At 47.0% G+C, this 20,715-nt stretch overlaps 1 protein-coding gene across 6 annotated transcripts in view; it reads left to right on the top strand.

Annotated features, from left to right (window-relative positions):
* Positions 1–16,942, top strand: part of CIPC (CLOCK interacting pacemaker) — a 73,045-nt gene extending 56,103 nt beyond the window's left edge. For all 6 annotated transcript variants that reach the window (XM_077267521.1, XM_077267523.1, XM_077267525.1 and 3 more), the window contains 3 exons: positions 4,282–4,420; positions 10,721–10,860; positions 12,232–16,942. In XM_077267521.1, coding sequence (XP_077123636.1) covers positions 4,291–4,420; positions 10,721–10,860; positions 12,232–12,972 — 1,011 coding nt within the window. In that variant the 5' untranslated portion in view covers positions 4,282–4,290 and the 3' untranslated portion in view covers positions 12,973–16,942. The remainder of the gene's footprint in view (positions 1–4,281; positions 4,421–10,720; positions 10,861–12,231) is intronic.
* Positions 16,943–20,715: the final 3,773 nt, after the last annotated feature.

The raw sequence follows: 20,715 nt of genomic DNA, 5'->3' as shown, positions 1-20,715 counted from the left end.
ACCCCCCTTGTGGAGTGTGTCTAAAGGTACCGTTACACTAAACGATTTACCAACGATCACGACTAGCGATACGACCTGGCCGTGATCGTTGGTAAGTCATTGTGTGGTCGCTGGAGAGCTGTCACACACAGCTCTCCAGCGACCAACGATGCCGAAGTCCCCGGGTAACCAGGGTAAACATCGGGTTACTAAGCGCAGGGCCGCACTTAGTAACCCGATGTTTACCCTGGTTACCATTGTAAATGTAAAAAAAAAAAAACAGTACATACTTACATTCCGGTGTCTGTCACGTCCCTCGCCGTCAGCTTCCCGCACTGACTGTGAGCGCCGGCCGTAAAGCAGAGCACAGCGGTGACGTCACCGCTGTGCTCTGCTTTTACTTTACGGCCGGCGCTCACAGTCAGTGCGGGAAGCTGACGGCGAGGGACGTGACAGACACCGGAATGTAAGTATGTACTTTTTTTTTTTTTTTTTTACATTTACAATGGTAACCAGGGTAAACATCGGGTTACTAAGCGCGGCCCTGCGCTTAGTAACCCGATGTTTACCCTGGTTACAAGCGAACACATCGCTGGATCGGTGTCACACACATCGATCCAGCAATGACAGCAGGTGATCCAGCGACGAAATAAAGTTCTGGACTTCTAGCTCCAACCAGCGATGTCACAGCAGGATCCTGATCGCTGCTGCGTGTCAAACACAACGAGATCGCTATCCAGGATGCTGCAACGTCACGGATCGCTGTCGTTCTCGTTGGAAAGTTGCTCAGTGTGACGGTACCTTAAGACTGCCTTCTGGACATCTGTCAAGTCAGCTGTCTTCCCCATGATTGTGAAGCCTACTGAAACAGACTAAGGGACCTTTTAAAACACTTACAAAGCCTTTGCAGGTTTTTTTTTTTGTTAATTATTCTAATTAACTGAGATAATGACTTTTGGGTTTTCATTGGCTGTAAGCCAGAATCATCAACATTAACAGAAATAAACACTTGAAATTGATCATTCTGTTTGTAATGACTCTATAGAATATACGAGTATGAGTTTCACTTTTTGTATTGAAAAACTGAAGTAAATTAACTTTTTGATGATATTCTAATTTTGTAACAAGTACTTGTATGTGATGTGGTGTAATATGGGGTATAGAATACCACACAAATATATTGAATACTCGGGTGCTAAACTTTAAAAAAAAAGTTTTTTGCAAAAAATGTTCTTTTATATTTTCAAGTACCGTAGTTTTTAAAGTATCTCCAAGATCCTATCCCAATATCTAGTAAGTGTAATAATAATAATATTAGCAATCACCTCCAATTAGTAATGTAGTATAGTTCTTCTGATTTGGTATGTCGCTTACACCAGAGGTGTCAAACTGCATTCCTCGAGGGCCGCCAACAGGTCATGTTTTCAGGATTTCCTTGTATTGCACAGGTGATAATTTAATCACCTGCACAGAATGATTCCAGCACCTTGTGGAATGCTAAGGAAATCCTGAAAACATGACCTGTTGGCGGCCCTCGAGGAATGCAGTTTGACACCTCTGGCTTACACCATATGCAGGGCATTGCAGTAGCTTAGGTATCCATGGCTATGACCTTATAGTGACAGTTACCGTATTTGTTATTGGTCATAATCATCGATACCTAAGCTACTGCAATGCCCTGCACATGGGGTAAGCGACATCACAAATCAGAAGAACTATGCTACATTTCTAATTAGAGGTATTTGCTAATAATATTACACTTTCTACATATTGAATTCCAATTTCTCCTGTCCCACTGCCTCAGTGTCGCTCTAACCTCCGTCCTCCAAGCCCCGGCAACGTGTCACCCTAACCCTCTGCCTCACTTTCCTGGCTTGTAACCTCCTGTCCCATTGTCTGATGGAGTGGTGTAAGGCCACCACTACTGGACTCTGGAGATGTGTTCTGTGCAGTGATGGATCGCACTTCTCTATCTGCGTCTGATGGAGGAGTCTGGGTTTGGTGATTCCAGGGCGTTCCTCCCGACTGCATTGTGCCCCTGTACATATGGTGGAGGATAATGCTATGGGCTTAGCCTCAGCCCCTTTGTTCCAGTGAAGGAAAATCTCAAAGTGTAAGTCCATTTTCTTTCTTATTTTTCATATTTAGAAGGCACTTGATTTGCCTGTAGATCAGTGATGGTGCAGGTCCTGAGTTCCCCACCAGTTGCCCACTAGACCCCTGAGAAGTGTGCAGCTCAGCAGACAGGAGCGTACAGTTCCTATCTGAGAGTACACACAGGCTGGAGTACTGATTTAATAGAAAGCATTGGTTGTGTATTTGCTTTTTATTGAACTGCAGCCATTCTGTGTGCGCTTTCAGACTTGTTTTCTGAGCTGCATAATTGGTGGGGGTCTTTGATCATCTCTACTGATGTGCAGATAATTGAAGGGCCTGCTAAATCCAAATAATTAGGAAAAGGACATAGTAGACAACTGTAGCTTCAGCTCTGTGGGAACAGCTTGGTGAAGACCCTTATCTGTTCTCAATGACTGTGCCCAGAGCAGGAGATCCATAAAGACATGGAGGGAGGAACATGTGCGGTTGCGCAGAGCCTAGACCCCATGCTATAATGGAGTTTGTGAGCCCAGCCTTCCCCCAGCATCAGAGTCTAAGGCCATGTGCACACGTTCAGGATTTTTAGCGTTTTTTTCGCGTTTTTTCGCTATAAAAACGTGATAAAAACGCGAAAAAAACGCTAACATATGCCTCCTATTATTTACAAGGTATTCCGCATTTTTTGTGCAAATGTTGCGATTTTTTTCCGCGAAAAAATCGCATAGCGGAAAAAAAAGCAACATGTTCATTAAAAATGCGGAATTGCAGGGATTCCGCACACCTAGGAGTCCATTGATCTGCTTACTTCCCGCACGGGGCTGTGCACACCATGCGGGAAGTAAGCAGATTATGTGCGGTTGGTACCCAGGGTGGAGGAGAGGAGACTCTCCTCCACGCACTGGGCACCATATAAGTGGTCAAAAAATAAGAAATAAAATAAAAAATAGTCCTATACTCACCCTCGATGTCCCGCGCAGTGTTCCCGCCTCACCGCTGCACGCTGCCGTTCGGTTCCTGTAGCTGATGTGCGGCGAAGGACCTTGCCGATGACGTCACTGTCCTGTGATTGGTCGTGAGCGGTCATGTGACCGTGACGTCACGGAAGGCCCTGTGCGCACAGACCAGCTATAGGAAGAGGAGCCGGACGCCGGTGAGGAGATGTCTGGGTGAGTATAAGCATTTTTTTATTTTTTTTATTATTTTTAAACATTCTATCTTTTACTATAGATGCTGCATAAGCTGCATCTATAGTAAAAAGTTGGTCACACTTGTCAAACGCTATGTTTGACAAGTGTGACCAACTTGTCAGTCAGTTTTCCAAGCGATGCTACAGATCGCTTGGAAAACTTTAGCATTCTGCAAGCTAATTACGCTTGCAGAATGCTAAAAAAACCGCGAAAAAAACGCAAAAAAAAAAATGCGGATTTCTTGCAGAAAATTTCCGGTTTTCTTCAGGAAATTTCTGCAAGAAATCCGCAACGTGTGCACATGGCCTAAAGGCCCCGTCTCACTTAGCGACGCTAAAGCGATCCCGACAACGATACGACCTGTCAGGGATCGTTGCTGCGTCGCTATGTGGTCGCTAGTGAGATGTCAAACAGTGAGATCTCCAACGATCGCAGCTGCGAACTCACTGTTTGACATCTCACCAGCGACCTGTAGCGACCTGTACAACGATGTCACATGGGAGCTATTATGACGATTCAGTGTCTGAGTCGTCAACAAGGTCGTTGGTAAGGTGTCAAACACAGCGATGTGTGCTACCCAGCGGGACCTCAACGATCAAAAAAAGGTCCAGGCCATTCCGACACGACCAGCGATCTCACAGCAGGGGCTGGTCGCTGCTACGTGTCACACATAGCGAGATCGCTACTGAGGTCGCTGTTGCGTCACAAAACTTGTGACTCAGCAGCGATCTCGCTAGCGATCTCGCTTAGTGAGACGGGGGCTTAACTCCACAAATGCTCTTCTAATTGAAAGGGCAGAAATCCCCACAGAGAGCCGTTATATCTGCAGAGGGGTGACTCCATATTAATGCTATGAATGTAAGTGGAGGACAGGAAAGCTTGTGGATTTGGGGGGGGGGTCACATTTTTTTTTTTAACATTATTTATTAGTATATCATTGATGTCCTTTACTCTCGTTTTTGGAGCCCTGAATTCCTCAGTGCAGTAGACTCATCATCACAATTATCTCTTGTTTTAGTTTTCTAATATGGAGAACCTGGATCCGGGCTCCACCAGTCAAGAGAAGCCGAGACCGTGCCGTAGGACAGCGCAAGTGGATCAGCCCAGAAACGCCATTCCTGCAGCTCCAGAATCGGATAAAGACTCGGGTTACTCAGGTACGACAAACAAATTACTAAGTCAAGTAGTGTTTGTTACCCGCACGCCTTGTATCGGCTTATCTATTACTCCTTGGCTCTCTGGTTTGATTGTAAGTTACCATTATTGATGACTGCACTTAATGGATCTGCAGTAAGGCCTCTTTCACATTTCCGTCTTTTGCTGTCCGTCGCAATGCGTCATTCTGTGCAAAAAAGGCATTCTGCAAAGTTGCCCGCAGGATGCGTTTTTTGCCCATAGACTTGTATTGCCGACGGATCATACGTCGCGTCCGTCGTGCACTGGATGCGTCGGTATTTGGCGGACCGTCGTATCGAAAAAACGTTCAAGGGAACATTTTTTCTTACGTCGGATCCTGCAATTCCTACCACGCATGCGCGGCCGTAACTCCGCCCCCTCCTCCCCGGGACTTTAACCCCTTCCCGACCTTTGACGCATACGCAGCGTCATGAAAGTCGGTACCAATCCGACCTGTGACGCACCGTATGCGTCATGGAGGGATCGCGTCCCTGCAGATCGGGTGAAAGAGTTAACTCCAATTTCACCCGATCTGCAGGGACAGGGGGAGTTGTACTTTAGCCCAGGGGGGGTGGCTTTGCCCCCACGTGGCTACGATCGCTCTGATTGGCTGTTGAAAGTGCAACAGCCAATCAGAGCAATTTGCAATATTTCACCTATGAAAATGGTGAAATATTGCAATCCAGCCATGGCCAATGCTGCAATATCATCGGCCATGGCTGGAAATCCTGATCTGCCCCCCCCCCCCCACTGCCACCGATCTGCTCCCCGGTCCTTCGTTCAGTCCGGTACTCCCCTGCGTCCGCCTGTCCGCTCCCCCGTCCTAGTGTCCGCTCCCCCCTGTGCTCCGATCCACCCCCCTGTGCTCCGATTCACCCCCCCACCACCCCTTCATACTTACCGATCCTCCCGGAGTCGGTCCGTCTTCTCCCTGGGCGCCACCATCTTCCAAAATGGCAGGCGCATGCGCAGTGCGCCCGCCGAATCTGCCGGCCGGCAGATTCGTTCAATGTACATTTTGATCACTGTGATATAACCCATCACAGTGATCAAAATAAAAAAAATAGTAAATGAACCCCCCCCTTTATCACCCCCATAGGTAGGGACAATAATAAAATTAAGAAAATATATATATATTTTTTTTCCACTAGGGTTAGGGTTAGGGGTAGGGGTAGGGTTAGGGGTAGACTTAGGGGTAGAGTTAGGGGTAGGGGTAGGGCTAGGGTAAGGCTATGTGCACACGTATTCTGGTACTCTGCGGATTTTTCCGCAGCGGATCAAATCCGCAGTGCAAAACCGCTGCGGATTTACCGCGGATTTACCACGGTTTTTCTGCAGATTTCACTGCGGTTTTACAACTGCGTTTTCTATTGGAACAGTTGTAAAACCGCTGCGGAATCTGCAGAAAGAAGTGACATGCTGCGGAATGTAAACCGCTGCGTTTCCACGCAATTTTTTCCGCAGCATGTGCACAGCGTTTTTTGTTTCCCATAGCTTTACATTCAACTGTAAACTCATGGGAAACTGCTGCGGACCCACAGCTGCGGAAACACTGCTGCGGACCCGCAGCTGCGGAAACGCTGCTGCGGACACGCTGCTGCAGATCCGCAGCGTTTTCCACAGTGTTTTCCGCAGCGTGTGCACATACCCTTAGAATTAGGCTATGTGCACATGGTGCGGATTTGGCTGCGGATCCGCAGCGGATTGGCCACTGCAGATTCGTAGCAGTGTTCCATCAGGTTTACAGTACCATGTAAACCTATGGAAAACCAAATCCGCTGTGCCCATGGTGCGGAAAATACCACGCAGAAATGCTGCGTTGTATTTTCCGCAGCATGTCAATTCTTTGTGTGGATTCCGCAGCGTTTTACACCTGTTCCTCAATAGCAATCCGCAGGTGTAATCCGCACAAAAAACACTGGAAATCTGCGGTAAATCTGCATGTAAAACGCAGTGCCTTTTACCTGCGGATTTTTCAAAAATGGTGCGAAAAAAATCTCACACGAATCCGCAACGTGGGCACATAGCCTTAGGGTTAGGGTTGGAATTAGAGTTAGGGTTGGAATTAGGGCTAGGGTTGGAATTAGGGTTAAGATTAGGCTTGTGGTTAGGGTTATGGTTAGGGTTAGGGGTGTGTTGGGGTTAGGGTTGTGGTTAGGGTTAGGATTAGCGTTAGGGTTGGGATTAGGGTTAGGGGTGTGTTGGGGTTAGGGTTGTGGTTAGGGGTGTGTTGGGGTTAGGGTTGTGATTAGGGTTATGGCTAGAGCTGGCATTAAGGTTAGGGGTGTGTTGGGGTTAGAATTGAGGGGTTTCCATTGTTTAGGCACATCAGGGGTCTCCAAACGCAACATGGCGCCACCATTGATTCCAGCCAATCTTGCGTTCAAAAAGTCAAATGGTGCTCCCTCCCTTCCGGGCCCTGACGTGCGCCCAAACAGTGGTTTACCCCACATATGGGGTACCAGCATACTCAGGACAAACTGGGCAACAACTATTGGGGTCCAATTTCTCCTGTTACCCTTGTGAAAATAAAAAATTGTGGGCTAAAAAATCATTTTTGAGAAAAGAAAAATTATTTTTTATTTTCATGGCTCTGCGTTATAAACTTCTGTGAAGCACTTGGGGGTTCAAAGTGCTCACCACATATCTAGATAAGTTCCTTGGGGGGGTCTAGTTTCCAAAATGGGGTCACTTGTGGGGGGCATCCACTGTTTAGGCACATCAGGGGCTCTGCAAACGTAACATGATGCCCGCAGGCCATTCCATCAAAGTCTGCAATACAAAGCGTCACTACTTCCCTTCCGAGCCCCGGCATGTGCCCAAACAGTGGTTTTCCCCCACATATGGGGTATCAGCGTACTCAGGAGAAACTGGACAACAACTTTTAGGGTCAAATTTCTCCTGTTACGCTTGGGAAAATAAAAAATTGAGGGCTAAAAAATCATTTTTGAGAAAAGAAAAATTATTTTTTATTTTCATGGCTCTGCGTTATAAATTTCTGTGAAGCACTTGGGGGTTCAAAGTGCTCACCACACATCTAGATTAGTTCCTTGGGAGGTCTAGTTTCCAAAATGGGGTCACTTGTCGGGGAGCTCCAATGTTTAGGCACACAGGGGCTCTCCAAACGCGACATGGTGTCCGCTAATGATTGGAGCTAATTTTCCATTCAAAAAGCCAAATGGCGTGCCTTCCCTTCCGAGCCCTGCCGTGCGCCCAAACAGTGGTTTACCCCCACATATGGGGTATCATCGTACTCAGGAGAAATTGCCCAACAAATTTTAGGATCCATTTTCTCCTGTTGCCCATGTGAAAATGAAAAAATTGAGGCTAAAAGAAATTTTGTGTGAAAAAAAAGTACTTTTTCATTTTTATGGATCAATTTGTGAAGCACCTGAGGGTTTAAAGTGCTCACTATGCTTCTAGATAAGTTCCTTGGGGGGTCTAGTTTCCAAAATGGGCTCACTTGTGGGGGAGCTCCAATGTTTAGGCACACAGGGGCTTTCCAAACGTGACATGGTGTCCGCTAACGATGGAGATAATTTTTCATTCAAAAATTCAAATGGCGCTCCTTCCCTTCCGAGCCTTACCATGTGCCCAAACAGTGGTTTACCCCCACATGTGAGGTATAGGTGTACTCAGGAGAAATTGCCCAACAAATTTTAGGATCCATTTTATCCTGTTGCCCATGTGAAAATGAAAAAATTGAGGCTAAAATAATTTTTTTGTGAAAAAAAAGTACTTTTTCATTTTTACAGATCAATTTGTGAAGCACCTGGGGGTTTAAAGTGCTCACTATGCCTCTAGATAAGTTCCTTGTGGGGTCTAGTTTCCAAAATGGGGTCACTTGTGGGGGAGCTCCAATGTTTAGGCACACGGGGGCTCTCCAAACGCAACATGGTGTCCGCTAAAGATTGGAGCCAATTTTTCCTTCAAAAAGTCAAATGGCGCTCCTTCCCTTCCGAGCCCTGCCGTGAGCCCAAACAGTGGTTTAGCCCCACATATGAGGTATCAGCGTACTCAGGACAAATTACACAACAACCTTCGTGGTCCAGTTTCTCCTTTTACCCTTGGGAAAATAAAAAAATTGTTTCTAAAAAATCATTTTTGTGACTAAAAATTTAAATGTTCATTTTTTCCTTCCATGTTGCTTCTGCTGCTGTGAAGCACCTGAAGGGTTAATAAACTTCTTGAATGTGGTTTTGAGCACCTTGAGGGGTGCAGTTTTTAGAATGGTGTCACTTTTGGGTATTTTCAGCCATATAGAACCCTCAAACTGACTTCAAATGTGAGGTGGTCCCTAAAAAAAATGGTTTTGTAAATTTTGTTGTAAAAATGAGAAATCACTGGTCAAATTTTAACCCTTATAACTTCCTAGCAAAAAAAAATTTTGTTTCCAAAATTGTGCTGATGTAAAGTAGACATGTGGGAAATGTTATTTATTAACTATTTTGTGTCACATAACAACACTCTGGTTTAACAGGATAAAAATTCAAAATGTGAAAATTGCAAAATTTTCAAAATTTTCGCCAAATTTCCGTTTTTTTCACAAATAAACTCAGAAATTATCGACCTAAATTTACCACTAACATGAAGCCCAATATGTCACGAAAAAAACAGTCTCAGAACCGCTAGGATCCGTTGAAGCGTTCCTGAGTTATTACCTCATAAAGGGACACTGGTCAGAATTGCAAAAAACGGCCAGGTCATTAAGGTCAAAATAGGCTGGGTCATGAAGGGGTTAAAATGGACAGCAGATGCGTTGAAAAACTGCATCCGCTGCCCACGTTGTTCTGAATTTTCACAACGTCCGTCGCGCCGACGCTTTGTGACGGCCCCGTACCGACGGAAATGTGAAAGAAGCCTTAGTCAGCAGTTATACTCTTTATGTGTCAGACTGGGCTTTACGCACGGTCTGTACTCACGGGTGTTTTGGGTTGTGGTTTTTTGTTTTGTTTTTTTGTGCAAAAGTGTCTTCCTGTTGTCTCCTTCCATGACCACCGTTCTTGATTAGTGTTCCTCTGGTTATGGATGCATGAGCCAAGGGCTGTGTAGTCTTCTTTCGGTCTGTCTGACCTCCCTCAGGATAGCTTTGTTTTACAGCATTTGCCTCGAGGAGCCAGAGTCCTGAATTTTCTTTTATATATAGTTTGTGTAATTGTGGAATGATGATCACCCTTGTCCTTTCCAACTTTTCTCATGTTTATAATATGTTTTCTGAAGGTCTTTTTCCCCTCCTCCCTGTCCCCATGTCTTGCCCTATTGGGGGAGCTATCGCTCGGATCTCTGAATTTCTTAATATAACTTTTCTAAATAATCTTTTGATTTATTTCTAATATAATTATTTTAATGAAAAATAGAATTAATAGTTTTACTGCCATTTTATTAATACTTAAGTTGTACTACAACTTAGGGCAGAATTATAAGCAACACAGCAGATAATATTATAGTAACGCCATACACACATTCCTGCATCCTTACAATATAAACACAGCATTTTACTGGGGAGGTAGAGGAAGGATGGGGGAAAGAACCAGGGAGGACAGGAAGGGATGGCAAGGAGGGGAAAATGAGGGGGAAATTACGGGGAAACGACAGGGAGGAGGAGGGAAGGGGAGGATGCGGAAGGGACGGGAGGAGGGGAAAACGACGGGGAGGGCGGGAAATGACGGGGGAAGGGATGGGGAGGAGGGGGAAATGACGGCGGAAGGGACGGAGAAGAGGGGGAAATGACAGGGAGGAGGGGGAAATAATGGGGTAAGGGATGGGGAGGAGGGGAAATGACGGGGAAAGGGATGGGGAGGAGGGGGAAATGACGGCGGAAGAGACGGAGAAGAGGGGGAAATGACAGGGAGGAGGGGGAAATAATGGGGTAAGGGATGGGGAGGAGGGGAAACGACGGGGAGGAGGGGGAAATGACGGGGGATGGGGAGGAGGGGGAAACGACAAGGGTTGGGGAGGAAAGGGAAAAGACGGGGAGGAGGTAACAGGAGCCTGTCTCTTCATTATTGGGGGCTGTCATGTACCCGGCCTGTCTCTTCCTTTTTGGGGGCTGTCGTGTGTACAATGCCCTTTCACCATTATCGGGGGCTGGCCTTCTGCCAGCTCATTGACAGCCCTCACCTAGGCATTGTGGTCATATTGTGCCAAAGTGACACACTGTGAAGTAGAATGGCCTTGACAGCAGTGCCACGTCAGTGCCCATTGTCAGCTGTATGATGTGCTGTGTGTCTGTGCCAAGCCGTTGCCGTATCTTGCGCCTGATACGTTTTCTCTTTCTGTAGATGTTGCATCTGAGTGCCTGAGTTCTGTGGAGCCGACTGACGCAGAGGAATGTGTCCCATCATCTTTGCACTGGAGCACGACGCGTCCTCTGTCCCACCATCCTCCTCTGCTGGTCCTGAAGAATTTGCTAGTTGATCAGGTATGACAGGTTACATATGGATGTTACAGCTAATATATTATTACATTTTACACAATTAATATCCATGTGCATCAACCCCAATAATGTCACTACCCACAAGTGAACATGTTGGCTCCACCTCAAGGTGTGAAGGGTTTCCCATGTTTCAGCCATAGCGGAGACTGATGTGTACTGAACGTTGCAATCTACTGTGTCTGCAAAGCATCACACTCACTTTCATGTGTTCACTATGGGGAGTGCATAGAAAAGTCAGACCCCCTTTTGTCCTCCTTGATTTAGATTCCTCGATCATCACCCTCCTCCTCTGCTTGTATGCCTCTGTCGCCTCTCTCCTTCTCTGGTCGCAGCCTTCTGTCTTCTTCCTCCTCCGGTTGCAACCCTGTGTCGCCGCCCTTCTCATATTACAGCTCCCTTCTTCTCTTGTCGCCGCCTTTTTTTCCTCTGGTCGCAGCCCTTTTTTCTCTGGTCGTGGCCCTTTTTTCTTTTTTTTTTCTCTGGTCGCGGCCCTTTTTTCTCTGGTCGCTGCCCTTTTTTCTCTGGTCGCGGCCCTTTTTCTCTGGTCGCCCCATTTATTTCTCTGGTCACCCCCCCTCTTTCTCTGATCGCAGCCCTCTGGCCGTCCCCCCTCTTTCTCTGGCCATCGCCCCCCTTCTTTCTCTGGCCTCCCCCGTCTTTCTTTGGCCACCCCCGTCTTTCTATCACCTCTCCCCACCTTTTTCTCTGATTGCTTCCCTCTGTCTGCCCTCCTTTTTTTCTGTCTGGCCTCCCTCCTTTTTCTCTGGCCGTCCCCTTTTTTCTCTGGCCGCCCCCCTTTTTCTCTGGCCGCCCCCCTCTTTCTCGGGTAACTTCCCTCTTTCTCTGGTCACCTCCTTCTTTCTCTGGCAGTCCCCCCTCTTTCTCTGGCTGTCCCCCCTCTTTCTCTGGCTGTCCCCGCTCTTTCTCTGGCTGTCCCCCCTCTTTCTCTGGCTGTCCCCCCTCTTTCTCTAGCCATCCCCCCTCTTTCTCTGGCCTTCCCCCCTTTTTCTCTGGTCGCCGTCCTCTTTCTCTGGTTGCCGCCCTCTTTCTTTCTCTGGTCGCAGCCCACTGGTCGCAACCCTCTTTCTCTGGTCGCCTCCCTCTTTCTCTGGTCGCAGCCCACTGGTGGCCCCCCCTTTCTCTGATCGCCTTCCCCTTTCTCTGATAGCTCCCTTTTTCTTTGGTTGCTCCCTTCTTTCTCTGGTCGCCCCTGACTTACTCTGGTCACTGTTTTCTGGTCGCCTCCTTCTGGTTGTAGCATTTCATCGTCATACGCACCCTACTGGCAGCAGCAGCTTTTCAGTCATTTTTTACAGAAGTCTGGTGTGTTTCGATCTTTCTTATTTTTTCTTCCAGGGGTCCGGACCTGACCCTCATATCCAGTCATGGGCCGGCCGGCCGTCTTTTCAGTTGCTCCCAACTTCTTCACAAATCCTGGTTTTCCCCCCATCAATACCTTCTACGAAGTCTCAGCCTGTCTGTAAAAAGTACCTGCCGATCCTGAACTCTTACACCAAGATCGCCCCACATCCATGTCAACTTTCCTCCAATGTAACCCATCCAAACACCAACAAGAGGGCGGCTAATCCGTCCCACCACATCCAGGCCAAGAGGCTAGCCCCAGGATTACAGCGTTTCACAGCTAAAGGAAATGCAGCGTCCGCTGTCCCCAAGAGCCATGTACAGAAGTCTGTAGTGCTGAGCGATGAAGTGTCATGTTGTGAGCTGGATCTAACAACTTCACCAAAAGGCACCAATGATACTGCGAGCAGAGTCAGAGGAGACCCTCACACAGTGTCCTCATACAGTATTTCACGTAGTGAAGATGGGACGCTGCCTGCCCACCAGCAACAGAACAAAAGCCGACGATTTCACAACACACTGGATGTTTTACGCCGCTCCGGATTGTTGAGCATTGCCATGAAAACGAAAGAACTGGCCCGACTCAACCAGGCCACGCAGGTGGAGCTGGAGAGACTGCAGGAGCAGGTAGCCATCTACTCCAGGGCTGTCTGCAGCAAAAACCCCGACGACTGGCAGATGTTACACAACTCACTGGCGGGAAGTCACATGCTAGTCGGAGAGATTGACATGTGACGCAGGAGCTTCATCTCTTACGTCATCTTCTCGCTCCTCTTCTGGAATATTTGCTGCTATCCAGATATAAGGCCTCCCTGCTACTTCTGAGGTAACAGGAAGGTCTGAACATAAATCCGTCCGGCCGCACAGCCAGCTGCCGTCAGGATAATCTGTAGCAACTGCATTTCCTCATGGGAGCAGAGCTAGCAACATAGGGAAGCACATTCTCTATAGAAACAACTCGTTTATGAGATTTATCCAGATAAAGCTCTGCAACAAGCTGAGATGACCCGCAGAATTTAGTCTTCTGTGTCATGTCCAAGGGAAGAATAGCTGGCAGCTGAAGTGCATGAATACTGTAATACTGGTCACACTCAGTAACACCCTAATAAGGGTAAGTTCACACAGGACTTTTTTGCTGCGTATTTTTGCTGCATATTTTTGCTGCGTATTTTATGCCAATTTTCAGCTGCTTACAGATGCGTTTTTTGTGCGTTTTTTTGTCTATTTGTGCATGATAATAAAGTTGAGTGACCCCAGTGGAGCTTAGCATCGCCTTCATCCCAGCGGGGGAACAATTTACGGCGAATTACATGCCATGCATCTGCCTTTTTTTGACGATCACTGTAGTTTGGGCAAGCTACATCCCAAATTACAGGCATTGCTTCCACCTTGGAAAAATAAATGAAAAAGTAATTACCAAATGCAAGATGAAATGAAGCCAACATTCATGACAAGGAAGATACATACACATGCAGAACACATAAACATGTACATAACAGCACATGAGCATCGCAAAGTGTACCATTGCAAACAATCGGATAGATAGATATATCACAAATTAAAAAAAATATTACCTCCATGATTAGTTGGGAAACATTAATGCTCATCCTCCTATACCAAGACATGGCTAACACCTCACTACCAGAAACTCCCTCACAATAGATCACAATCAGGACACCTCACAATGGCTCTTCACACCTCACAATGGCTCTTCACACCTCACTACCAGGAACTCCCTCACAATAGATCACAAACAGGACACCTCACAATGGCTCTTCACACCTCACAATGGCTCACAATGGCTCTTCACACCTCACTAACCACACCCCTAAGCTCTTGGCTGTGAGATCACTTCCTGCTGGCCATGATTTTTCTGCACAAAAAACGCAGCAAATAATGCTACATGCGTTTTTGCAGTGTTTTTTCCATCACCCATTCAAGTCAATGGGTGAAAAAACGCAGCAAAAACGCTGAAAGAAGTGACATGCCCTATGTCCAAAAAACGCAGCAAAGCAGAAAATACTGATCAAACAAAAACCAATGTGCGTGCATGAGATTTCTGAAATCTCATAGGCTTTGCTGGTACTGTGAAAAGCAGCTGAAAATTAGCATAAAAAAACACAGCAAAAATACACAGCAAAAAAGTCCTGTGTGAACGTACCCTAAATGTACAATTTCATCCATGGGACGTTCAGTCACCCGGTGTCATAGACTTCCAGTGTACTGGGTGCAGATATAGCCATCCTCTACCTCTATTTCTGTTGTTCTACTCCGTGTTTCCCTCACCATTAGGAGCACTTGTCAGCTCAGACATGACTTGAGAGTAGCCATAGACTGCTCCTTTATATTATTATAGGGCAATGTGAACTGTGGTCTGCGCCTCCCTACTGTTCACTAAGGTTAGTAAGGATGGATACCTGGGCCCAGCACGGTAGGAGGCCTCCTGTATGTAATGGATATGGAGGGACGCTTGTTTTTCAGAGACCCCATAATTAGGTGCACGTTACCTCATGGTCACTGTAGGAATGAAACCTCTTTCCAGCAAAAGATTATAACAAAGTGAAGCCAAATGGGTAACTCTGTACTTCATCAGGATTGTGGAAGCTAAATACAGGCCATACACCCCGCGTGCAGCCTGTATGAAGAAATTAATTCTAGAGTTGTATGTAAAATCCACAAGTGTCCTGCCGCTGTAACGGCCACAGAAGGAAAAGCATCATGTCAGCATTATAACCAGGTTACTGCAATGTTATATGTTGTAAGGTACTGCATGCCCTGCAAATTAGTAATTCCGAGGCGGCGTACGCGTGACTGAGCCTGGCAGCGTGCTCGTGACTGAGCCAGGCGGGGTGAGCGTGACTGAGCCAGGTGGGGTGAGCGTGACTGAGCCAGGCGGCGTGCGCGTGACTGAGCCAGGCAACGTGCGTGTGACTGAACCAGGCGGCGTGCGCGTGACTGAGCCAGGCGGCGTGCGCGTGACTGAGCCAGGCGGCGTGCGCGTGACTGAGCCAGGCGGCGTGACGGAGCCAGGCGGCGTGCGCGTGACGGAGCCAGGCGGCGTGCGCGTGACGGAGCCAGGCGGCGTGCACGTGACTGAGCCAGGCGGCGTGCGCGTGACTGAGCCAGGCGGCGTGCGCGTGACCGAGGCAGGCGGCGTGCGCGTGACCGAGCCAGGCGGCGTGCGCGTGACCGAGCCAGGCGGCGTGCGCGTGACCGAGCCAGGCGGCATGCGCGTGACCGAGCCAGGCGGCATGCGCGTGACCGAGCCAGGCGGCGTGCGCGTGACCGAGGCAGGCGGCGTGCGCGTGACCGAGCCAGGCGGCATGCGCGTGACTGAGCCAGGCGGCGTGCGCATGACTGAGCCAGGCGGCGTACAGGTAGTAGGTAACCACATGGCACTGGTTCTGCTCACCTTGGTTCCCACTGTTTGCCTCCCAGCCTAGGGGATATCTGTGATCTATGGGTGCTTGCATAGAAACCACTACAGACAATGTGATCTGCTCCAATGGCAGTACCCGAGTCCACAGTGGTGTTTGATGAGCCAACAGTACTTTTCTAGGAAATTTGAAGGGATGTTAATGAGAAGATCACAACACATCGATTGAGATTCAGTGGAGCCGAATAACTGGTGACTGACGGATACAGATTAGTAAAACAAAAGACAAATGTCGGGGTCCCAACAAAACATGGATGTGTGAAGTATGATCCTTTACATTGTTTCCTGATAGATAGAGATGGTGAATGTAACCATAATTACACGGAATATTGCCAGCATTATAGGTGCACACATGACCTTATATTGCATTCTGTGCACCCTGCTGCCTGCCTCCCTATAGGCCCTCACATCTACTAGATGGTGACATGATGGAGCCTGTGCTGCACACTGACAGTACGGGGCAGTGGATATCCACTCTCAGAGTAGAGGAGTCAGGGAGGTCTAGCTGGGAAAATCTCACTGCTGCCAGCCCTGGCCACCAGTGGAAATGACGGGAGCCGCGGGGAGCTGAGTCATGGCAGCAGCCGAGCAAAGAGCTTTGCTCTAGTTAAATGTCATGATCTACAAGATAATTCTGTGTGACAGACGTGCACTAATCGCATCAGACAGATAACAGCCGTCCAATCACACAGCTGGAGCGCTGCATCAATTATTCAGACTATTCCAAGATGAAGGTGCCAGGACTAGATCGAGACCCTCAGGGACAACGTTCTCAGTCACTGGTGACCTGGGAGAAAAGGGAGCTGTCACAATAGGCTTATTGCATCTTCATATTGGAGGGTTACGTGCTGCTGCCACCATAAGATATTCATTGTGTGGCAATGGAAAATAAGCACATCATGCATGACCAGCTCTACCCTCCCCTAGTGTATCCTCACCACATCCCCTGTAGACTGTGAGCCCTCACGGGCAGGGTCCTCTCTCCTTCTGTACTTGTGTGTGCCTTGTAGTGTTCATGTTTATTGTACTTGTCTATGTATGCCCCTTTTTCACATGTAAAGCGCCATGGAATAAATGGCGCTATAAAAATGAATAATAATCATCAAAGTGTTTTTTGGCGGCTGGGGATGCTTACCTATGCTGGATAAGTCCACTGACTGCATGAGATCTGAAGATGATGGGTGTGCTACTCTTCCTCTTTGTCAATTATTCAGAACTGCATTGCCCCTAGTCCTAGTCTTAATAAATATCTTGTAGTTTACAACTCTACTGTTGTGTCTGCTACTCTTCCTTCCATAACATATTAGTGCTGCTCCAGTATTCAAGTGTGATGGTGACTGTGTTTATACTGGGCTGTGCTACAATCTTTCCTCATGAGAAAACCTTTAAGCGATTGACCTAAAGCAAGCCTATGGCCGGCGTCACACTGGCGAGTTTTACGGACGTAAGAGCGCAGAAACTACGTCCGTAAAACTCGCATTAAATACGGCACAATTATTCTCAATGGGGCTGCTCCTATCAGCCGTATATTACGGTTCAGTATTATACGGCTTTCTACGGCCGTACAAAATCGCAGCATGCTGCGTTTGTCAGCGTATTGCGCAAATAATACGCCAATGAAAGTCTATGGGGGCGAGAAAAATACGGATTCCACACGGACCTGCAGTGTGACTTGCGAGAAATACGCAGCGGTGTTAGTGAAAAGTCGGTAATTCAATTGCCGGCTTTTTCCTTCTCCTTCACAAACCCGACATGATATGAGACATGGTTTACATACAGTAAACCATCTCATATCCCCATTTTTTTTGCATATTCCACACTACTAATGTTAGTAGTGTGTATGTGCAAAATGTGGGCGCTGTAGCTGCTAAAATAAAGGGTTAAATGGCGGAAAAAATTGGCGTGGGCTCCCGCGCAATTTTCTCCACCAGAATGGTAAAGCCAGTGACTGAGGGCAGATATTAATAGCCAGGAGAGGGTCCATGGTTACTGGCCCCCCCTGGCTAAAAACATCTGCCCCCAGCCACCCCAGAAAAGGCACATCTGGAAGATGCGCCTATTCTGGCACTTGGCCACTCTCTTCCCACTCCCTGTAGCGGTGGGATATGGGGTAATGAAGGGTTAATGCCACCTTGCTATTGGAAGGTGACATTAAGCCAGATTAATAATGGAGAGGCGTCAATTATGACACCTATCCATTATTAATCCAATTGTTGGAAAGGGTTAAAAAACACACACACACATGATTAAAAAGGATTTTAATGAAATAAACACAGCGGTTGTTGTAATAATTTATTGTTCTCGCAATCCATTTGCAAACCCTCGCTTGGCAAAATAATAAACGCACAATATACATACCTTCTGGTGAACCGTCTCGTCCCACGAGGTAATCCATCTGAAGGGGTTAACTAATATTACAGGCAGGAGCCCTGCAAATGCAGCTGTGCTCCGTGCCTGTAATCCCCGGCGAATGAATGAAATGTAGGTCAATGACCTACATTTCCTTCAGTCGCGGTGATGCGCCCCCTGGTGGATGTCCTCATATGACCTGGAGCGTGGGAAAAAGTTCCCAGGCTGCAGTTCATGAGAACATCCACCAGAGGGCGCCTCACCGCGACTCAATGTAAGTACAGATCCAGCTTTCCTTTCAGCACCCGGGGATTACAGGCACCAGCGAGTGGTTTCTTGCAGCTCGTGCCTGTAATATTAGTTAACCCCTTCAGATGGATTACTTCGTGGGACGTGATCTGACATCAGAAGGTATGTATCTTGTGCGTTTATTATTTTGCCAAGCGAGGGCCTGGAAATGGATTGCGAGAACAATTAATTATTACAACAACCGCTGTGTTTATTTCATTAAAATACTTTTTAATAATGTGTGTGTGTGTGTTTTTTAACCCTTTACAACAATTGGATTAATAATGGATAGGTGTCATAATTGACGCCTCTCCATTATTAATCTGGCTTAATGTCACCTTCCAATAGCAAGGTGGCATTAACCCTTCATTACCCCATATCCCTCCGCTACAGGGAGTGGGAAGAGAGTGGCCAAGTGCCAGAATAGGCGCATCTTCCAGATGTGCCTTTTCTGGGGTGGCTGGGGGCAGATGTTTGTAGCCAGGGGGGGCCACTAACCATGGACCCTCTCCTGGCTATTAATATCTGCCCTCAGTCACTGGCTTTACCATTCTGGCGGAGAAAATTGCGCGGGAGCCCACGCCAATTTTTTCCGCCATTTAACCCTTTATTTCAGCAGCTACAGCGCTGAAATTTTGCACATACACACTACTAACATTAGTAGTGTGGAATATGCAAAAAAAAAGGGGATATGAGATGGTTTACTATATGTAAACCATGTCTCATCATGTCGGTTTTGTGCAGGAGAAATGAGAAGCCGGCAATTGAATTACCGGCTGTTCACAGATATTGCGCTGAATGAAATCTAAATACAGAATATATATATATGTGTCTCAATGACATATATATATATATATATATATACTGTATATATGTTTTCCCGAACATTTGAGCACATAAATCCATTAGATGTCGGTTTTGCAAGCCTGCGCGAAAATCTCGCAGTACGGATGCCATACGGATTACATACAGAGGATGCCATGCGCAAAATACGCTGACACACCCTGACTACGGATCACTATTTTGGGAACATTTCTCCGTATTACGGACGTAGTACGGACGTAAAAAACGGACCGTATTGTCTTACGCCGAGTGTGACGCCGGCCTATGTCTGTAAAAGCCGCCTGTAATGTAACTGCAGGTATGTTGCACTTTCCCTAACCACAAAATTACTAGACTCCTTATCAGTTGCCACTTTTGCAGCCAATGCTTGAACTGTAGAGACGATGGTGATTGTGAAGAATATTGTAGAGATAATTCCATGTCAATCATCTGTATACTATTGGGCATGGAGTTATAAAAATCCTTCAGCGCATGCTGTGGTAACATGACACCTGGCCAGCTCCAACAAAGGATTCACATCCCCTTAGCTAGCTGGTATGCAACCTTCTACAGGATGACCCCCTGTGGATCCAAGCTACGTGGCCTGAGTCCTTTGTTCAGCCAGCTAGGATTTCATAAATGGAAATGCTATGCGTCCTAGCTGTACATCGTATATATTTCCAAGATCCCCAGACCAGGGCAAGCGCCTGTCTGGGTCTTGAGGCATTCTAACATGCACGGGAAGGGAGATACATAGAACAGCTACTAGCAGCTAGGTAGCAAAATTGTTTAGTTTCTATGAGTAGCAGGGGCCCGGTTGGATCCGATGGTGCCAGAACCGCTGCCTTAGGACCACCCAGAAAGGAGTTATAATCTTTCATAAATTTGGGGAGATTTATCTCCAAACCTCCAAGGGAGGAGATTTAGGTTTAGCCCAGAGGGCAGGAGGGGAGTGACCCAGAGGGTTACATGCTTGTGTGCAGCATTTCCTATTGCTTTTTGTCTGGGAGGTCGCGAGGACATCGTGTGTGGACAAGTCCCACACAGAGAGGACCACAAGCCTCTTTTTTTGGCAGCCCCTCCCCCCGCAAGCCAGGTCTTTCATCTAACTGGTAGCTTACTATATGTTCTGTTTATACCCTTTGTCCTACCCCTTTTGTATTTGCATAACTGACCATTATATATATATATATATATATATATATATATATATATATATATATATATATATATATATACTGTATATATAATATATATATATATATATATATATATATATATATATAACCATTGTTATAGTGTATTCTCTATTGTGCCCTTAAAGCGATTAAATATATAATTTAACCTTGGGCTGCTCTTTTATGTCGATCCACACGTCTGTTTCTCGGCCTAATCTCACATGCGACTCGGGGCTGGTTTCTGTCCCAATATAACCCTGTTAACGGACAGGCGTGTATCAAACGAGGAACTTGTAGCAGTCCTACCGGGCTGATAATGTTCTGTTTGACTGGTGCTAGTGAAAGGGGCCTCTCAGGGTTGTGGACGAGTGTGGTACCACATCAGTGACTGCGTGGGCCACCCTC

This window comes from Ranitomeya variabilis, chromosome 1 (assembly GCF_051348905.1).
Source record: "Ranitomeya variabilis isolate aRanVar5 chromosome 1, aRanVar5.hap1, whole genome shotgun sequence".
Classification (NCBI taxonomy): domain Eukaryota; kingdom Metazoa; phylum Chordata; class Amphibia; order Anura; family Dendrobatidae; genus Ranitomeya; species Ranitomeya variabilis.
The sequence above is the reverse complement of the archived record's forward strand: the minus strand, read 5'-3'. Positions and strand labels throughout refer to the sequence as shown.